The sequence below is a fragment of the Rutidosis leptorrhynchoides genome, chromosome 5 (assembly GCF_046630445.1).
Source record: "Rutidosis leptorrhynchoides isolate AG116_Rl617_1_P2 chromosome 5, CSIRO_AGI_Rlap_v1, whole genome shotgun sequence".
Classification (NCBI taxonomy): Eukaryota; Viridiplantae; Streptophyta; class Magnoliopsida; order Asterales; family Asteraceae; genus Rutidosis; species Rutidosis leptorrhynchoides.
Genome location: NC_092337.1, coordinates 422,394,050 through 422,414,204, shown reverse-complemented (window position 1 = coordinate 422,414,204; position 20,155 = coordinate 422,394,050). Strand labels below are relative to the sequence as shown.

Below are 20,155 nucleotides of genomic sequence, written 5' to 3'. Positions count from 1 at the left end.
TTGCAAAAGCGTTAACGAGTTAACAAGTGGTTTCAAAGCATTTAGCTTTAACAAGTGGAGCACTAAGCCATGTTTTTCCTAGAGTTAATCATACTAAAAACAGAAATTAACTGGCAAACGTGTGGTCTCTCGCTTTTGTGCCATCTACGAACTGAACACTACCCATAACCCCACAACCTCTTGGATGGGGTGCAACTTATATGCACCTTAAATACCAACGGGTCAAAGTGACCTGGTTCATGATACCATTTGTTGACCCAGAATGAAACATATTTTTTTCTTATTTCTTAAGTACAATAGGATTGACAATGTGCTTATTTTGAAGTAGAAAGTCAAATAACAATGATGTACCCCTTATTTCCAAGTGCATCTCTTCATTTGTCCCTAGAAACTCATCATGAGCATGATCACTAGTTGATTGTGACGAATATGGGACTTAACTTAAAGCATTTACAATATGAAAATGCTTATCAAATATGATATTCAAAGATTATCGCATATGCAGCAAGAGCAACTCGGGTTTTTCAATGTACAGCTTCCATTCTTTGCAGAATACTGCAACATTTGCTCCATCAAGTATTCTATGGTCAGCCGCTATATCCACCTGAAGTTATTTCAATATAAACAAGTCAACTTTTGCCCAAAGTAAATAGAACCAATTTATGTGATCTGACAAACTAATATCTTTTCTATATCATTTTAAAAGGAAATTGACCTGCAACAACCATAACATCTGTAATTAAAAACATGTTGCTACATCTTAACAAGATTTACCGTCATTATAGAGGCAGGGTAAACAGTTCCATCATCTTTAAACTGGGCAACTTTCTGAATACGGCCGAGAGCTATAATGGCAACTTCAGGAACATTAATGAGGGGTGAACCAAACTTACCACCAATCGATCCAATATTGCTCAAAGTTATAGTTCCACCAGATATATCTGAAGGTGGAAGCTTGTTTGCCATCGCCAACTTTTGTATGCGTGACAGTTCATTCGTTATCTACACAAAATTTTACAAATACCTGAATCAAATATTTGCTCCAACTCAATGTACATATCTCTGTTTGTAGTGATCAAAGATAAACTAATAACCTCGAGTATGGAAAGCGATTGAACATTCTTGATGTTCGGTACTACAAGTCCAGATGGTGTTGCCATCGCAATTCCAATGTTGTGAGAACCTACAATAATGGGCAAATATTAAATATGGAGTACTAGTCAGGATGAAAACTGGTAAAAGGAACGTGTGAAATCGAACTTATATGAACCTTTTAGAGTGACTTCATAATTTTCCAAATTGAAGGTACTGTTGACTAACGGATGAGTAGTCAACGCCATGGAAAGGGACTTTATTAACATCGGGAGAAATGTAAACTTGACATCTGGATCAGAATTCTCTTTTTGGAAAGCTGATTTAAGCTTTACAAGCCCATCACAGTTAATTTCATCCACAAAATGAAAATGAGGTACACTAACAGCTGCAGTCATTGACTTGACCATTGCACGCTGATACGCCCTGTAAAGATATTAACCTCGTTATTACAAATGATGTGAAAGTGATTTATTTAGGTGTTGTTTGTTTTTTAGTTATTATGTCTTATGTATGTGTGCCGGCACACATTTGTACTGCATAACTGTTTGTTTTTGTTTTTCTAAAGACACAAGATAAAATAATGTTTTATTCTGTCTGCAAACTCGCAGACATGGAAATATGCTTCCTAGTGCTGCAGACTGGATTGAGTTATTTTGCAGACAGAAAAACAGAAAGTCTTCACTATTCGGCATACATACCTTTAGACCACATCTTCTCTACAGACATGGTCGGCAGATATTCAGACAAAAATATCTTAAAAAACAAATAGCACCTTAAACTCGTGCATTTATATCAACTAAATTAAATTATTTAAATAACCTTAGAGTTAATTTCTTGTCTTGATAAAGTGAGTCAGCCATTTCGTGAAGTTTTTCTTCTGGTCCCGCCATTGGTTCGATATGAGTAGGATTTAACAAGCCAGGTTTATCGTCAATAACTCCTTTTTCTACACCATATCTAAGGACGTCTTCTTTTGATATTCTTCCGTGTTTACCAGTTCCAACAACATCGTCAATATCGATTCCATGCTCCTTTGCAAGGCTACGAACAGCAGGGGTACATAAAGATGCACCTTTTTTAGTCTTGCTAAACTCTGACTTGTGTTCATCAGACTCAGATGCATCAGAACCTATTGTTGCCTCAGAAGTACCTAACGGAACTTGAGAATCATCTACCGTTAATCTCAATAAGGTTTCTCCTACCTACAATCAACGTAGCTATAACCATTAAAGAACAAATAACTAAGAAAGGTGTACAATATATGCCTATCGAACTACTATAGTATTAGTATTACTATTACTATTACTATTACCTTTACAATATCACCAGGAATATGCAAAACCTTAGCAACTTTCCCGTTATAACGACTTGTTATCTCTATAGTTGCTTTATCACTTTGCACTTCACAAAGAGGTTGATATTCTTCAATTTGATCTCCCTGTCAGTACAAATTTTTGTCAAATGAGAGCCTACTTATGCAATTAAACGATTACTTATCGCTCCCATGTTGGGTATGTTTGGCAAAACTAGCTGGTAGCTTGTAGCTTGTAGCTGTTAGCTAGTAGTTGTTAGCTAATAGTTGTTAGCTTTTTATATGCATTTAGGTGTTTGCCAGAGTAGCCGAAACCGTTAAAATAAAGAGTAAGATGACAAAAAGTTAGGGGCTTTTTCTCAAACGCTAGGGGTGTGTTTGGTGCGGAGCTTTTAGCTTTTATGAAAAATCTCCTATTTAATAAAAAGCTCTGTTTGGTTAAAGGGGCTTAAAGCTTTTAGACAGAGGGAAAAAGCTAAAAGCTAATAGAAGTAGCGTTTAGCTTTTAACTTCCATTTTCTTGTCATTATACTCTTTATTTAACAGAACAGATTCAGCTACTACCAACCACCAAAATATATCTAAAAAACTACCAGCTATAAGTTACTAGCTACAAGCTAAAAGCTAAAAGCTACCGGCTTAAGCTTTTTTAACCAAACGAAGCTTTTTATTATATAAGAACTTTTTGATAAAAGCTATAAGCTAAAAGCTCCAAAAAGCTCGCATCCAAACATACTCGTTAACTTCACGAAATAGTGTACAAAATCAACAAACTTTATGACCTAAAATAAATACCTCTTGAACAAACCACTTGAGTAGTTCACATTCAGCAATACCTTCACCAGTTTGTGCTAATGGTATATCAACGATCCCTTCAACCGGTTGACTATTCAACGCATTAGTCGAAAAATAATGCCCCTTGATATCATACACATCTTTCACCTACATTGTAAAACCACATACAGCAGAACTAAATTAATCCAATTTGTATATAAGAGTTACCAAATTTCAAATTTCATACACTTCATCAGATTAGTGAATGCATGTTAAAAATTTATAATCAAGGCAATAAAATCACACATAGATGTAAGAATCCTATTTTTATAAAGAGTTGTTAATATTCAAATTTCATACAGTACATTTTATCAGATTAATGAATGAATGCTCAAATCAAAACACTAATTACACATAGATGTAACAAAATGTGTAAAGCGGTTAAAAAAATTAACTAACTAAATCATGATAGTACAGTAATAAGAAAACTGAATACTACAAAACTAACCTTGTAAGAAAAGTCAAACTTTGACTTTGTTGAAACTGTAGCAAGTTGAGAAATTAGAAGAGGTTTAAGCACGTTGACTACCGTCGTCGTGGACGGCGCCGCTGTCAGGTGACGCAAGCAACTCCGGCGAATAATCCGGTGAGATAACAACATCATTTGGATGATCCGAATCAATTCAAGGACAAAATTCAATAAATAGTTTACGAATTGTTAATCTGAAAGTAATGTTTAGAGTGAAATAACATCAATCAAATAATCTGAATTTGATTAGTGATATGAATTAGTGTTGTCTGGTAGTTTAAGTTACAGTGTGTGTAAGTCAACATGGTGATGCTTACCTAATTGTTTATTAATTAGGCACGAGGAAGCCCCGGTTGGCAAGATAAGCACGACATTATTACGTAGCAGATAAACTAGAAATTTGCAAGTAATAACGTGATACTTCCTCACTACACATTTTAACAAATCTCAGATACAATAATTTCATCAACCAATCAACCGAATTTCATTATATTAAAATCTTAATACGAATAATTAACAATTTATTACTCCAGTTAGTCCCTCCCCTCCATCCCAATCTACGCTATACACAGTTTAATATTATTAATACATTGTATTTATCGTATCGTATAGTTTTACCCATAACATTTTATTTAAATTTTTTTAATGTATAATATTAAAAAAAATACTTTATTATTTTTATTAATTTATGAAAGTGCAATATTAATTTACACAAATTAAAAAACAAAAACTGTTTATTAAATTGAAACAGAAAGAATACTAATATAATCTAACTAACTTTGTCTATAAAAACTTAAACAATAAGTAAATGTATTTACTCTTAATTGTTAAATATCACTCCCTATGTCTCATAATAAATGTTATTTTGACTTTTCGTTGTCTCACTTCTAAATTTTTGATTTCGTAGATTTTTATTTATGTTATATAGTATTTGATGAAAATTATATGAATAAATTTTTTTCTTAAAATGTATTTTCATTAATATAAGTTACATCAAATTTTATATAACGCAAAAAAGTATATTTGAAATCAAAATTATAGAAGTAAGACGTTGAAAAGTAAAACATAATACTTATTATGGGAAGAATGGAGCATTTAAAAGAATTTTTTTATTATATTTAATAAAAGCTCCGTGGGTTAACCCTTTACCCATAAAAGGTAATAAATTATACTAATCTTACTATTGATTTAAATGATAGCATATTTTTCATAACCCGTCCTAATTCATCCGGACGAAGTCCATATTGATTATAGACGATTCATAATAGTTGATTACATCGCGAGGTACTTGACCTCTATATGATACATTTTACAAACATTGCATTCGTTTTTAAAAGACAAACTTGCTTTACATCGAAAGTTGACGGCATGCATACCATTTCATAATATATCCAATTATAATTAACTTAATAATAATCTTGATGAACTCAATGACTCAAATGCAACGTTTTTTGAAATATGTCATGAATGACTCCAAGTAATATCTCTAAAATGAGCAAATGCACAGCGAAAGATTTCTTTCGTACCTGAGAATAAACATGCTTTAAAGTATCAACCAAAAGGTTGGTGAGTTCATTAGTTTAACATAAATAATCATTTCCATCATTTTAATAGACCACAAGAATTTCATTTCCAGTTCTCATAAATCTACGTCACATGCATAGAGACAAAAATAATCATTCATATGGATTGAACACCTGGTAACCGACATTAACAAGATGCATATAAGAATATCCCCTATCATTCCGGGAAATCCTTCGGACATGATATAAAACAACATCGAAGTACTAAAGCATCCGGTACTTTGGATGGGGTTCGTTAGGCCCAATAGATCTATCTTTAGGATTCGCGTCAATTAGTAGATCGGTTTACTAATTCTTAGGTTACCAAGCAAAAAGGGGCATATTCGACTTCGATCATTCAACCATATAATGTAGTTTTGATTACTTGTGTCTATTTCGTAAAACATTTATAAAAGTTGCGCATGTATTCTCAGCCCAAAAATATAAAGGGTAAAAAGGCAAATGAAACTCACCATACTGTATTTTGTAGTAAAAATACATAGAACGACATTGAACAAGTATAGGGTTGGCATCGGATTCACGAACCTATATCATTTGTGAATATATTAATACATGTAATCGTAATCGATCAATTATATATATATATTTTTGTTATTAATAATAATATACTTGTTATACTATATTTTATTTAGATAAATTTAATATATTTAGTTTATATGTTTTATATAATTATTACTTATCATTAATAATAAAAACTATATATTAAGGTTTAGTATATATTTATATATTAATTGATATAGCTTAGCTAATATCTTTTTAGTAATAAAAGTATAACGTAATGTATTTTTATATAAAAGTATCTTTTTATGATAATATTGATAGTTTTAGTGATAACAAAATAATAATCTTATAAGAATGATAATAATGATAATAAATTTAATAATAATAATAATAATAATTATAATAATAATAATAATAATAATAATAATAATAATAATAATAATAATAATAATAATAATAATAATAATAATAATAATAATAATAATAATAGTAAAGATGTTACTTTTAATGATTCTATTAGTTTTAACAAAAAAGACAGGTTTGAAAATAATGTTACTTTTAGTAATAATGGTGTTGCTAATAATACTAATAGTGATAATAATAATAATTATAATAATTTTACTACTGATGATATTAGTGATAATGATAATACTAATAATAATAATAATAATAATAATAATAATAATAATAATAATAATAATAATAATAATAATAATAATAATAATAATGAAGATAGACTACCTCTTAGGGTTTAAGAAAAAATGGCAGTTGAAACAACCCAACCCGTATTCCATACGAGTAAATTTTTTTTTTATATATAATACACATTTACGCGCCAATTAAATATGTAAATCATTCCACAAGTTCCATTTAAACGTACATCAATTTAAATGTTTACAAAAGGCACGAAGGCCATTGATTAAGTTTTATACAAGGTTGACCCACTACAATGATAGTTTATAATCCAAACGACACTCGAGCATGGTTTGGGGCTAAACTACCCAAAACGTTAGGCCAACTTCAAAAAGCTAACACCAAAAGCACCCCCCGACAACATAAACGGGAGACCACTAGTCCAAACGTATGCCCTTACCCTTGTCCAAGCCGGCACCTATAAAATGGTAAACAACGAGAGGGTAAGCAAGGCTTAGTGAGTGCAACAATTATACATACATATATATAACCTACTTACTTGCAAACACTTACCAAATCCGCATACATACTAGTTACATAATTAGCATACCTTTCACATGTATAACGCTAAGTACCACGATAACAAGGCTAGTATAACAATAGCATATAACACAACAATACAATATGCTAAAACACAAGTATAACGATGATGTTCACAACATCCATAGTACTCAAGATCCCAAGGCTAGCCCAACGAATGGTATCGTCAACATCGAACTTAAATCCCATTCGCCTATATTAATGTGGTATCGTCAACACCGAACTTTATACCCACATATGAGGTATCGTCAACAACGAACTTTAAACCCTCATCAACGTCACTATAATAATAGTATGACATCGTCAACATCGAACTTTAAGTCCATACGTATGAGGTATCGTCAACAACGAACTTTAAACCCTCATCCACAACATAATATACTCTAGGGTATGGTATCGTCAACATCGAACTTTAACCCATACCCCACAAGCAAATAAATCATATACATGCATATATAATTATTCCACTCACCTTATCGTCTTCAGTGAATTAGGAAGTAAGCTCGCAAACTTCAAAGTAAAGCACCTATTACATTATGCATATAATTAACACACCATCAAGTTGAATTAAATGTCAACCTCTAACAACCGGGCATTTTATGACCCGATCATTAAATGACTCATCTACACCAACCACCCAAAATTGGTCAAGACTCATTATAATCACTAAGGCTAGTGAATTAAAGTCCATTACTCTTCAACTAGCACAACCTAGGGTATTTCTCACTCATTTTACCCAAATTAGGTCAACTTTGACTCATGTGACCCATCTAACACTTAAACACATAATTTTGGTCAAACATGACCCATTTAACATCTCTTTCAACTTTGAACAAGTGTTTTAATGCTTACAACACCTTTGACACTTACAAACCTCATTTCATTAGACCAAAACCCTAGATTATGGTAATTAGGGTTTCCTTTCAACAATCTAACCCAAGATCCACCCATTTATCCCTCAAATGGGTCATACAAACCCCACATGAACCAAACCCTAGCTTAAACAAAATAAAACTCAAAACTTAGAGTTGAGGCTTACCAAAACTATCCTGTTGTAGCTTATAGCAAGGAGAACAACTTTAATTCTTGCTCCTAGGATTGATTCACAAACCTTCCTCTTCAAATCTTGAGATTAAACTAAGTGGGTTTTAAGTTTTGGGAGGAAATTATGAAAGAAAATGGAAAAGAAATGAGAAATAGAGGATAAGTGGCTGAGATTAAAGGCTCCAATCTGATCTACACGCAAAAAGACCAAATTGCCCCTAAATTCCTATATAAAACGAGCTGAAATTGGAGTCTGACCGGCAGTTAACGTTACAAAGGAAAAACCACCACTCTTAACCCATGTTCTGATCCAGGTTTGTTTTGCTTGTCGCGTCGCGGACCCATTTCTCGCGGCGCGACAGTGGCCTGATCCTGATCCCTTCGACATTTAACACCAATCGATGGTTCAACCAACTAGCCCACCACATTCACCCTTCCTATGCACGTCTAAACTTCAACCTTAAGTCTCGCACGACTCAACGCCCTCACGACACATCCATAAGCACGCACACGCACGCCTTCGAATATACATATATATATATATATATATGCACTTACCCAAAACAAACACTTAGCTCAATTAATCATACAAATGAACAAATTATAAGCGTGCTAGTAATTAAGTTTGTACCTTTAAACGCGCACGGGAAAACGGGATGTTACAACTCTCCCCCACTTAAATCGGAGCGCATCCTCGCTATCCAAGCCGCATGACACGAGGGAAGATAAACCAACACGAATTCTTCGGGCTCCCAAGTGAACTCAGAACCTTTACTACGACGCCATTGGACCTTAAAGGTCCTCACCTCCTTGTTACGCAACATTTTAACCTTCTCATCGAGTATGGCAATCGGCTCTTTAACATATTCTAACTTGTTGTTTAGCTCAATTTCATCTAATGGCATCCATGAAGAATCATCCGCAAGACACTTACGGAGGTGGGAAACATGAAATGTGTTATGGATCCCCGCAAGTTCTTCGGGTAATTCCAAATGATACGCGACTTCACCAACACGAGCTAAAACCTTAAATGGTCTAATAAACCGAGGAGCTAACTTTCCTCGTTTTCGAAATTGAATAATACCTTTCCATGGCGAAACCTTAAGCATTACCATGTCACCTTCTTGAAATTCGATCGTTCGTCTACGCTTGTCGGCATACGACTTTTTCCTATCTTGAGCCTTTTTCAAATGCTCCCGAATCATATCAATTTTGCTATTCGTCTCTAAGACCAAATCGGTACTCCCGATTTCCTTTTGTCCCACTTCACCCCAACAAATCGGGGTTCGACACCTACGCCCATAAAGCATCTCATAAGGTGGCATCTCAATACTAGTATGATAACTATTATTGTACGAGAATTCTACCAAAGGTAAGTGCTCGTCCCAACTACCACCAAAATTGATAATGCATGCCCGTAACATATCCTCCAATGTTTGATTCGTACGTTCAGTTTGACCGTCCGTTTGAGGATGATACGCCGTGCTCAACTTCAATTGCGTACCCATATCTTCATGAAACTTTTCCCAAAACCGAGATGTAAAGCGAGTATCTCGATCCGAAATAATAGATATAGGAACACCGTTGTAGTGACCCGAACTTTTCCATGTTTATATATATTAATTGAGATTGATATTTACATGATTAAATGTTTCCAACATGTTAAGCAATCAAACTTGTTAAGACTTGATTAATTGAAATATGTTTCATATAGACAATTGACCACCCAAGTTGACCGGTGATTCACGAACGTTAAAACTTGTAAAAACTATATGATGACATATATATATGGATATATATATAGTTAACATGATACTATGATAAGTAAACATATCATTAAGTATATTAATAATGAACTACATATGTAAAAACAAGACTACTAACTTAATGATTTTTAAACGAGACATATATGTAACGATTATCGTTGTAAAGACATTTAATGTATATATATCATATTAAGAGATATTCATAAATGATAATATCATGATAATATAATAATTTAAAATCTAATTTGATATTATAAACATTGGGTTAACAACATTTAACAAGATCGTTAACCTAAAGGTTTCAAAACAACACTTACATGTAACGACTAACGATGACTTAACGACTCAGTTAAAATGTATATACATGTAGTGTTTTAATATGTATTTATACACTTTTGAAAGACTTCAATACACTTATCAAAATACTTCTACTTAACAAAAATGCTTACAATTACATCCTCGTTCAGTTTCATCAACAATTCTACTCGTATGCACCCGTATTCGTACTCGTACAATACACAGCTTTTAGATGTATGTACTATTGGTATATACACTCCAATGATCAGCTCTTAGCAGCCCATGTGAGTCACCTAACATATGTAGGAACCATCATTTGGCAACTAGCATGAAATATCTCATAAAATTGCAAAAATATGAGTAATCATTCATGACTTATTTACATGAAAACAAAATTACATATCCTTTATATCTAATCCATACACCAACGACCAAAAACACCTACAAACACTTTCATTCTTCAATTTTCTTCATATAATTGATCTCTCTCAAGTTATATCTTCAAGTTCTAAGTGTTCTTCATATATTCTACAAGTTCTAGTTACATAAAATCAAGAATACTTTCAAGTTTGCTAGCTCACTTCCAATCTTGTAAGGTGATCATCCAACATCAAGAAATCTTTGTTTCTTACAGTAGGTTATCATTCTAATACAAGGTAATAATCATATTCAAACTTTGGTTCAATTTCTATAACTATAACAATCTTATTTCAAGTGATGATCTTACTTGAACTTGTTTTCGTGTCATGATTCTGCTTCAAGAACTTCGAGCCATCCAAGGATCCGTTGAAGCTAGATCTATTTTTCTCTTTTCCAGTAGGTTTATCCAAGGAACTTAAGGTAGTAATGATGTTCATAACATCATTCGATTCATACATATAAAGCTATCTTATTCGAAGGTTTAAACTTGTAATCACTATAACATAGTTTAGTTAATTCTAAACTTGTTCGCAAACAAAAGTTAATCCTTCTAAATTGACTTTTAAAATCAACTAAACACATGTTCTATATCTATATGATATGCTAACTTAATGATTTAAAACCTGGAAACACGAAAAACACCGTAAAACTGGATTTACGCCGTCGTAGTAACACCGCGGGCTGTTTTGGGTTAGTTAATTAAAAACTATGATAAACTTTGATTTAAAAGTTGTTATTCTGAGAAAATGATTTTTATTATGAACATGAAACTATATCCAAAAATTATGGTTAAACTCAAAGTGGAAGTATGTTTTCTAAAATGGTCATCTAGACGTCGTTCTTTCGACTGAAATGACTACCTTTACAAAAACGACTTGTAAGTTATTTTTCCGACTATAAACCTATACTTTTTCTGTTTATATTCATAAAATAGAGTTCAATATGAAACCATAGCAATTTGATTCACTCAAAACGGATTTAAAATGAAGAAGTTATGGGTAAAACAAGATTGGATAATATTTCTCATTTTAGCTACGTGAAAATTGGTAACAAATTTATTCCAACCATAACTTAATCAACTTGTATTGTATATTATGTAATCTTGAGATACCATAGACACGTATACAATGGTTCGACCTATCATGTCGACACATCTATATATATTTCGGAACAACCATAGACACTCTATATGTGAATGTTGGAGTTAGCTATACAGGGTTGAGGTTGATTCCAAAATATATATAGTTTGAGTTGTGATCAATACTGAGATACGTATACACTGGGTCGTGGATTGATTCAAGATAATATTTATCGATTTATTTCTGTACATCTAACTGTGGACAACTAGTTGTAGGTTACTAACGAGGACAGCTGACTTAATAAACTTAAAACATCAAAATATATTAAAAGTATTGTAAATATATTTTGAACATACTTTGATATATATGTATATATTGTTATAGGTTCGTGAATCAACCAGTGGCCAAGTCTTACTTCCCGACGAAGTAAAAATCTGTGAAAGTGAGTTATAGTCCCACTTTTAAAATCTAATATTTTTGGGATGAGAATACATGCAGGTTTTATAAATGATTTACAAAATAGACACAAGTACGTGAAACTACATTCTATGGTTGAATTATCGAAATCGAATATGCCCCTTTTTATTAAGTCTGGTAATCTAAGAATTAGGGAACAGACACCCTAATTGACGCGAATCCTAAAGATAGATCTATTAGGCCTAACAAACCCCATCCAAAGTACCGGATGCTTTAGTACTTCGAAATTTATATCATATCCGAAGGGTGTCCCGGAATGATGGGGATATTCTTATATATGCATCTTGTTAATGTCGGTTACCAGGTGTTCACCATATGAATGATTTTTATCTCTATGTATGAGATGTGTAATGAAATATGAAATCTTGTGGTCTATTGTTACGATTTGATATATATATGTTAAACCTATAACTCACCAACATTTTTGTTGACGTTTAAAGCATGTTTATTCTCAGGTGAATACTAAGAGCTTCCGCTGTTGCATACTAAAATAAGGACAAGATTTGGAGTCCATGTTTGTATGATATTGTGTAAAAACTGCATTCAAGAAACTTATTTTGTTGTAACATATTTGTATTGTAAACCATTATGTAATGGTCGTGTGTAAACAGGATATTTTAGATTATCATTATTTGATAATCTACGTAAAGCTTTTTAAAACCTTTATCTATGAAATAAAGGTTATGGTTTGTTTTAAAAATGAATGCAGTCTTCGAAAAACGTCTCATATAGAGGTCAAAACCTCGCAACGAAATCAATTAATATTGAACGTTTTTAATCAATATGAACGGGACATTTCAGTTGGTATCCGAGCGTTGGTCTTAGAGAACCAGAAAATTTGCATTAATGTGTCTTATCGAGTTTGTTAGGATGCATTAGTGAGTCTGGACTTCGACCGTGTTTTCTTTAAAAATGATTGCTTAACATTTTTGTTGAAAACTATATATTATTAACATGTATATATTATGTGATATATTAATCTCTTAACATGTTTGATATTGTGTGATAGATGTCTACCTCTAGCACAAATCCCATTGACTCACCTAATAATAACGAAGAGTCGAATATATATTGGACTGATTCACAAGTTCCCGAAGAAGAACCGGAAGAAGAATCAGAACCGGAAGAAGAATCAGAACCGGAAGAGGAGGAACCGGAGGAGGAAATAGAACCGGTGGGGGAAATAATAAAACGGTTAAGTAAAAGAAAATCCTCAACCAACTGACCAAGGTTAATTATGGTCAACAGTGTTTCCGCCAAGGAAGCAAAATATTGGGAGGATTACCAATTCTCCGATGAATCGGATTCCGACGAGAATTCCGATGATGTTATAGAAATTACCCCAACTGAATTTAAAAAGGCAAAAGAAAATAATAAGGGAAAGGGTATAAAAATAGATAAATCTAATTCCAACCCCGATGAACTTTATATGTATCGTCAACCCCCGAAGCCCTTAAGTTGTAACAATGACCCGGGAACCTCTAAACCACCAGGTTTTTCTAAACCGTTGTGGAAAACGACAGCTCGTATTAGGGGAACATCATATATCCCTAGAAACTTGGCAAAACGAACCAAAACCGAAGAAGAAGAAACGAGCGAGTCAGAATAAGATAGTTGTATTCGTGTGGTGTAATATATGTAATATAGTGTGCTTATGCTTTATGATATATGTAAAAATTGCTTGTATTAATAAGTATATTTTTTTTATGAATCTAACTCTTGTCTATTTTACAGTATAAAAACACAAAATGGATAGACAACCCAATATTTTAAGAGACCTACCCGGAGACATGATTGATGAAATCTTGTCTAGAATCGGTCAGAATTCTTCGGCACAACTATTTAAGGCGAGATCAGTTTGTAAGACATTCGAAGAACGTTCCAAGAATGCCTTGGTTTATAAAAGGCTTTCGTTCGAAAGATGGGGGATATCACATTGGGAAATCCATAAGTTACGATGTGTTTACTTTGACGCATATATTGCGCGGAACCCAAATGCTATTTTACGCAATGGGTTAAGAAATTATTTTGACTCAATGTATCCGAATATAGGACTTCATGATTTAGAAAAAACGGCTAACATGCAACATAAAGAAGCATGCTATGCTTACGGGTTAGTAATGTTCGCTTCTCACCAAAGTGAGAAAAAGAACATCGGGCTACAACTATTAAACAAAACGTTCCCACAAGTGACGGAGTCGGTAATTGGGGTAAGAAATGAGGTTTTTAGGTTATTACGAGACTGTTGGTCATTACGTAACCCTCGTCCCTTTGACGAAGTTACAACACGCTGTCTTATCAACGGCCATAACGATTATGTTCCACAAGACCAAGGATGGGAAGTAGTCCTAGTAAAACCAGAATGCATGACTTGTTTCTGGACGTATGAATTACGTGTCTTTATTGCCTTTGCTGAACGACTTGTGTACTAGCTAGAATTATCTTCACAACTATCTTGTATCAAAGTTATTGTGTGCTATATTTCATGCTTTATGTAAAATAAGCGGTATTGTAAGTTTGTAAAATATTGTATAAAAGTTTGAACGCGAAATATTATTATAATCAGTTTTTCATATAGAATTGTAGTAGTTGAATTGTATATTAGCTACTAAGTATGAACTTAACGGGTAGGTACTACCCGAATTTAAACTTATAAAACGCTAATATGAAGAAAAAGCTTTTATAAATGAGTTCATATTATGCTACGAAATACTATTAACTACTCTTAATATTCTGTATGATTAACTTGTTTCATTTGACTATTTTGAAGGAAATGGCACCGACTACTCGACACACCGTGAATATGAATGAAGAGGAATTTCGTACTTTTCTAGCTTCAAACCTAGCCGCAGTACAGGCTGCGCTACATACCAACAATAACCTTGGATCTAGCAGTACAGGAAATTATGTAGGATGCACCTACAAAGAATTCACTGCCTGCAAACCTTTGGAATTTGATGGAATCGAAGGACCGATCGGATTGAAACGGTGGACCGAGAAGGTCGAATTGGTGTTTGCCATAAGTAAGTGTACTGAAGAGGACAAAGTGAAGTACGCTACGCATACCTTCACAGGTTCTGCGTTAACATGGTGGAATACCTATCTAGAGCAAGTGGGACAAGATGATGCGTACGCACTACCGTGGTCAGCATTCAAGCACTTGATGAACGAGAAGTACCGTCCCAGAACTGAGGTCAATAAGCTCAAGACAGAACTTAGAGGGTTACGAACCCAAGGATTTGATATTACCACGTACGAAAGACAATTCACAGAATTGTGCCTATTGTGTCCGGGAGCGTTCGAAGATGAGGAAGAGAAGATCGACGCGTTTGTGAAAGGATTACCGGAAAGAATCCAAGAAGATATAAGTTCACACGAGCCCGCCTCCATACAACAGGCATGTAGAATGGCTCACAAACTAGTGAACCAGATTGAGGAAAGAATTAAAGAACAGACGGCTGAAGAGGCCAATGTGAAGCAAGTCAAAAGAAAGTGAGAGGAAAGCGATGATAAGAATCACCAATACAACAACAATAGCAATTACAATAATAATCGCAACAATTATCCCAACAATCGCAACATCAATCGCAACTACAACAAACGGCCCAACAACAACAACAACAACAACAACAATAACAACAACAACAACAACATCAACTACAACAATCATCCCAACAACAATAACAACCGCAACAATAACAACAATCAGAAGCAGCTATGCCAAAGGTGTGAAAAGTATCACTCGAGGTTCTACACCAAATTTTGCAACAAGTGTAAAAGAAATGGTCATAGCGCGGCGAAGTGTGAGGTCTACGGACCAAATGGTGGAACAAAAGGAAAGGAACAAATGGTGTCGGAACGAGTAATGGTGGAGCAAGTAGTGTCGGAGCAAGTTATGCCAATGTAGTTTGTTATAAATGTGGAAAACCGGGTCACATTATTAGAAATTGCCCAAACCAGGAGAACACGAATGGACAAGGCCGCGGAAGAGTTTTCAATATTAATGCGGCAGAGGCACAGGAAGACCCGGAGCTTGTTACGGGTACGTTTCTTATTGACAATAAATCTGCTTACGTTTTATTTGATTCTGGTGCGGATAGAAGCTATATGAGTAGAGATTTTTGTGCTAAATTAAGTTGTCCATTGACGCCGTTGGATAGTAAATTTTTACTCGAATTAGCAAACGGTAAATTAATTTCAGCAGATAATATATGCCGGAATCGAGAAATTAAATGTGGGTAGCGAAATATTTAAGATTGATTTGATACCAGTAGAGTTAGGGAGTTTTGATGTAATAGTTGGCATGGACTGGCTGAAGAAGGTGAAAGCAGAGATCGTATGTTATAAAAATGTAATTCGCATTGTACGAGAAGAAGGAGAACCCTTAATGGTGTACGGAGAAAAGGGCAACATGAAGCTACATCTTATTAGTAATTTGAAGGCACAAAAACTAATAAGAAAATGTTGCTATGCTGTTCTAGCACACGTCGAGAAAGTACAAACTGAAGAAAAGAGCATCAATGATGTTCCCGTCGCAAAAGAATTTCCCGATGTATTTCCGAAAGAATTACCGGGACTACCTCCACATCGATCTGTTGAATTTCAAATAGATCTTATATTAGGAGCTGCACCAATAGCTCGTGCTCCTTATAGACTCGCACCAAGCGAGATAAAAGAACTGCAAAGCCAACTGCAAGAACTATTAGAACGTGGTTTCATTCAACCAAGCACATCACCATGGGGAGCTCCTGTTTTGTTTGTCAAGAAGAAGGATGGTACATTTAGGTTGTGTATTGACTACAGAGAGTTGAACAAACTTACCATCAAAAACCGTTATCCACTGCCGAGAATTGACGACTTATTTAATCAACTACAAGGCTCGTCGGTTTATTTGAAGATCGATTTATGTTCTGGATATCATCAAATGCGAGTAAAGGAGGATGATATTCCAAAAACTGCTTTTAGGATGCGTTATGGTCATTACGAGTTTATGGTTATGCCGTTTGGATTGACTAACGCACCAGCTGCGTTCATGGACCTTATGAACCGAGTGTGTGGGCCATATCTTGACAAGTTTGTATTTGTTTTCATCGATGACATACTTATTTACTCAAAGAATGATCAAGAGCACGAAGAACATTTGAGAAAAGTGCTAGAAGTATTGAGGAAAGAAAAACTGTACGCTAAGTTTTCAAAGTGTGCATTTTGGTTGGAAGAAGTTCAATTTCTCGGTCACATAGTGAACAAAGAAGGTATCCAGGTGGACCCGGCAAAGATCGAAACCGTTGAAAAGTGGGAAACCCCAAAAACTCCGAAGCATATACGTCAATTTTTAGGATTGGCTGGTTACTACAGAAGATTCATCCAAGATTTCTCCAAAATAGCAAAACCCTTGACTGCATTAACGCATAAAGGGAAGAAATTTGAATGGAAGGATGAATAAGAGAAGGCGTTTCAATTATTGAAGAAAAAGCTAACTACGGCACCTATATTGTCATTGCCTGAAGGGAATGATGATTTTGTGATTTATTGTGACCCATCAAAGCAAGGTCTCGGTTGTGTATTAATGCAACGGACGAAGGTGATTGCTTATGCGTCTAGACAATTGAAGATTCACGAGCAAAATTATACGACGCATGATTTGGAATTAGGCGCGGTTGTTTTTGCATTAAAGACTTGGAGGCACTACTTATATGGGGTCAAAAGTATTATATATACCGACCACAAAAGTCTTCAACACATATTTAATCAGAAACAACTGAATATGAGGCAGTGTAGGTGGATTGAATTGTTGAATGATTACGACTTTGAGATTCGTTACCACCCGGGGAAGGCAAATGTGGTAGCCGACGCCTTGAGCAGAAAGTACAGAGAACCCATTCGAGTAAAATCTATGAATATAATGATTCACACTAACCTAACTACTCAAATAAAGGAGGCGCAAAAAGGAGTTTTAAAAGAGGGAAATTTAAAGGATGAAATACCCAAAGGATCGGAGAAGCATCTTAATATTCGAGAAGACGGAACCCGGTATAGGGCTGAAAGGATTTGGGTACCAAAATTTGGAGATATGAGAGAAATGGTACTTAGAGAAGCTCATAAAACCAGATACTCAATACATCCTAGAACGGGGAAGATGTACAAGGATCTCAAGAAACATTTTTGGTGGCCGGGTATGAAAGCCGATGTTGCTAAATACGTAGGAGAATGTTTGACGTGTTCTAAGGTCAAAGCTGAGCATCAGAAACCATCAGGTCTACTTCAACAACCCGAAATCCCGGAATGGAAATGGGAAAACATTACCATGGATTTCATCACTAAATTGCCAAGGACTGCAAGTGGTTTTGATACTATTTGGGTAATAGTTGATCGTCTCACCAAATCAGCACACTTCCTGCCAATAAGAGAAGATGACAAGATGGAGAAGTTAGCACGACTGTATTTGAAGGAAGTCGTCTCCAGACATGGAATACCAATCTCTATTATCTCTGATAGGGATGGCAGATTTATTTCAAGATTCTGGTAGACATTACAGCAAGCATTGGGAACTCGTCTAGACATGAGTACTGCCTATCATCCACAAACTGATGGGCAGAGCGAAAGGATGATACAAATGCTTGAAGACATGCTACGAGCTTGTGTTATTGATTTCGGAAACAGTTGGGATCGACATCTACCGTTAGCAGAATTTTCCTATAACAACAGCTACCATTCAAGCATTGAGATGGCGCCATTTGAAGCACTTTATGGTAGAAAGTGCAGGTCTCCAATTTGTTGGAGTGAAGTGGGGGATAGACAGATTACGGGTCCGGAGATTATACAAGAAACTACCGAGAAAATCATCCAAATTCAACAACGGTTGAAAACCGCCCAAATTCGACAAAAGAGCTACGCTGACATTAAAAGAAAAGATATAGAATTTGAAATTGGAGAGTTGGTCATGCTTAAATTTGCACCTTGGAAAGGCGTTGTTCGATTTGGTAAACGAGGGAAATTAAATCCAAGGTATATTGGACCATTCAAGATTATTGATCGTGTCGGACCAGTAGCTTACCGACTTGAGTTACCTCAACAACTCGCGGCTGTACATAACACTTTCCACGTCTCGAATTTGAAGAAATGTTTTGCTAAAGAAGATCTCACTATTCCGTTAGATGAAATCCAAATCAACGAAAAACTTCAGTTCATCGAAGAACCCGTCGAAATAATGGATCGTGAGGTTAAAAGACTTAAGCAAAACAAGATACCAATTGTTAAGGTTCGATGGAATGCTCGTAGAGGACCCGAGTTCACCTGGGAGCATGAAGATCAGATGAAGAAGAAATACCCGCATCTATTTTCAGAAGATTCGTCAACACCTTCAACAGCTTAAAATTTCGGGACGAAATTTATTTAACGGGTAGGTACTGTAGTGACTTGAACTTTTCCATGTTTATATATATTAATTGAGATTGATATTTACATGATTAAATGTTTCCAACATGTTAAGCAATCAAACTTGTTAAGACTTGATTAATTGAAATATGTTTCATATAGACAATTGACCACCCAAGTTGACCGGTGATTCACGAACGTTAAAATTTGTAAAATCTATATGATGACATATATATATATATATGGATATATATATAGTTAACATGATACTATGATAAATAAACATATCATTAAGTATATTAACAATGAACTACATATGTAAAAACAAGACTACTAACTTAATGATTTTTAAACGAGACATATATGTAACGATTATCGTTGTAAAGACATTTAATGTATATATATCATATTAAGAGATATTCATACATGATAATATCATGATAATATAATAATTTAAAATCTCATTTGATATTATAAACATTGGGTTAACAACATTTAACAAGATCGTTAACCTAAAGGTTTCAAAACAACACTTACATGTAACGACTAACGATGACTTAACGACTCAGTTAAAATGTATATACATGTAGTGTTTTAATATGTATTCACACACTTTTGAAAGACTTCAAGACACTTATCAAAATACTTCTACTTAACAAAAATGCTTACAA

General features: G+C 34.4%; 1 protein-coding gene across 1 annotated transcript; it reads right to left on the bottom strand.

Moving 5' to 3' along the window:
• Positions 1-337: 337 nt before the first annotated feature.
• LOC139847497 (lipoamide acyltransferase component of branched-chain alpha-keto acid dehydrogenase complex, mitochondrial-like) lies at positions 338-3,853 on the bottom strand. The gene is made up of 8 exons (XM_071837169.1): positions 3,690-3,853; positions 3,203-3,349; positions 2,408-2,533; positions 1,915-2,297; positions 1,271-1,518; positions 1,095-1,183; positions 775-1,002; positions 338-604 (listed from the first exon to the last, which is right to left on the bottom strand). The coding sequence occupies exons 1-8, from the start codon at positions 3,843-3,845 to the stop codon at positions 491-493; spliced, it is 1,491 nt and encodes a 496-aa protein (XP_071693270.1). The 5' UTR covers positions 3,846-3,853; the 3' UTR covers positions 338-490.
• Between the last annotated feature and the right edge of the window lie 16,302 nt (positions 3,854-20,155).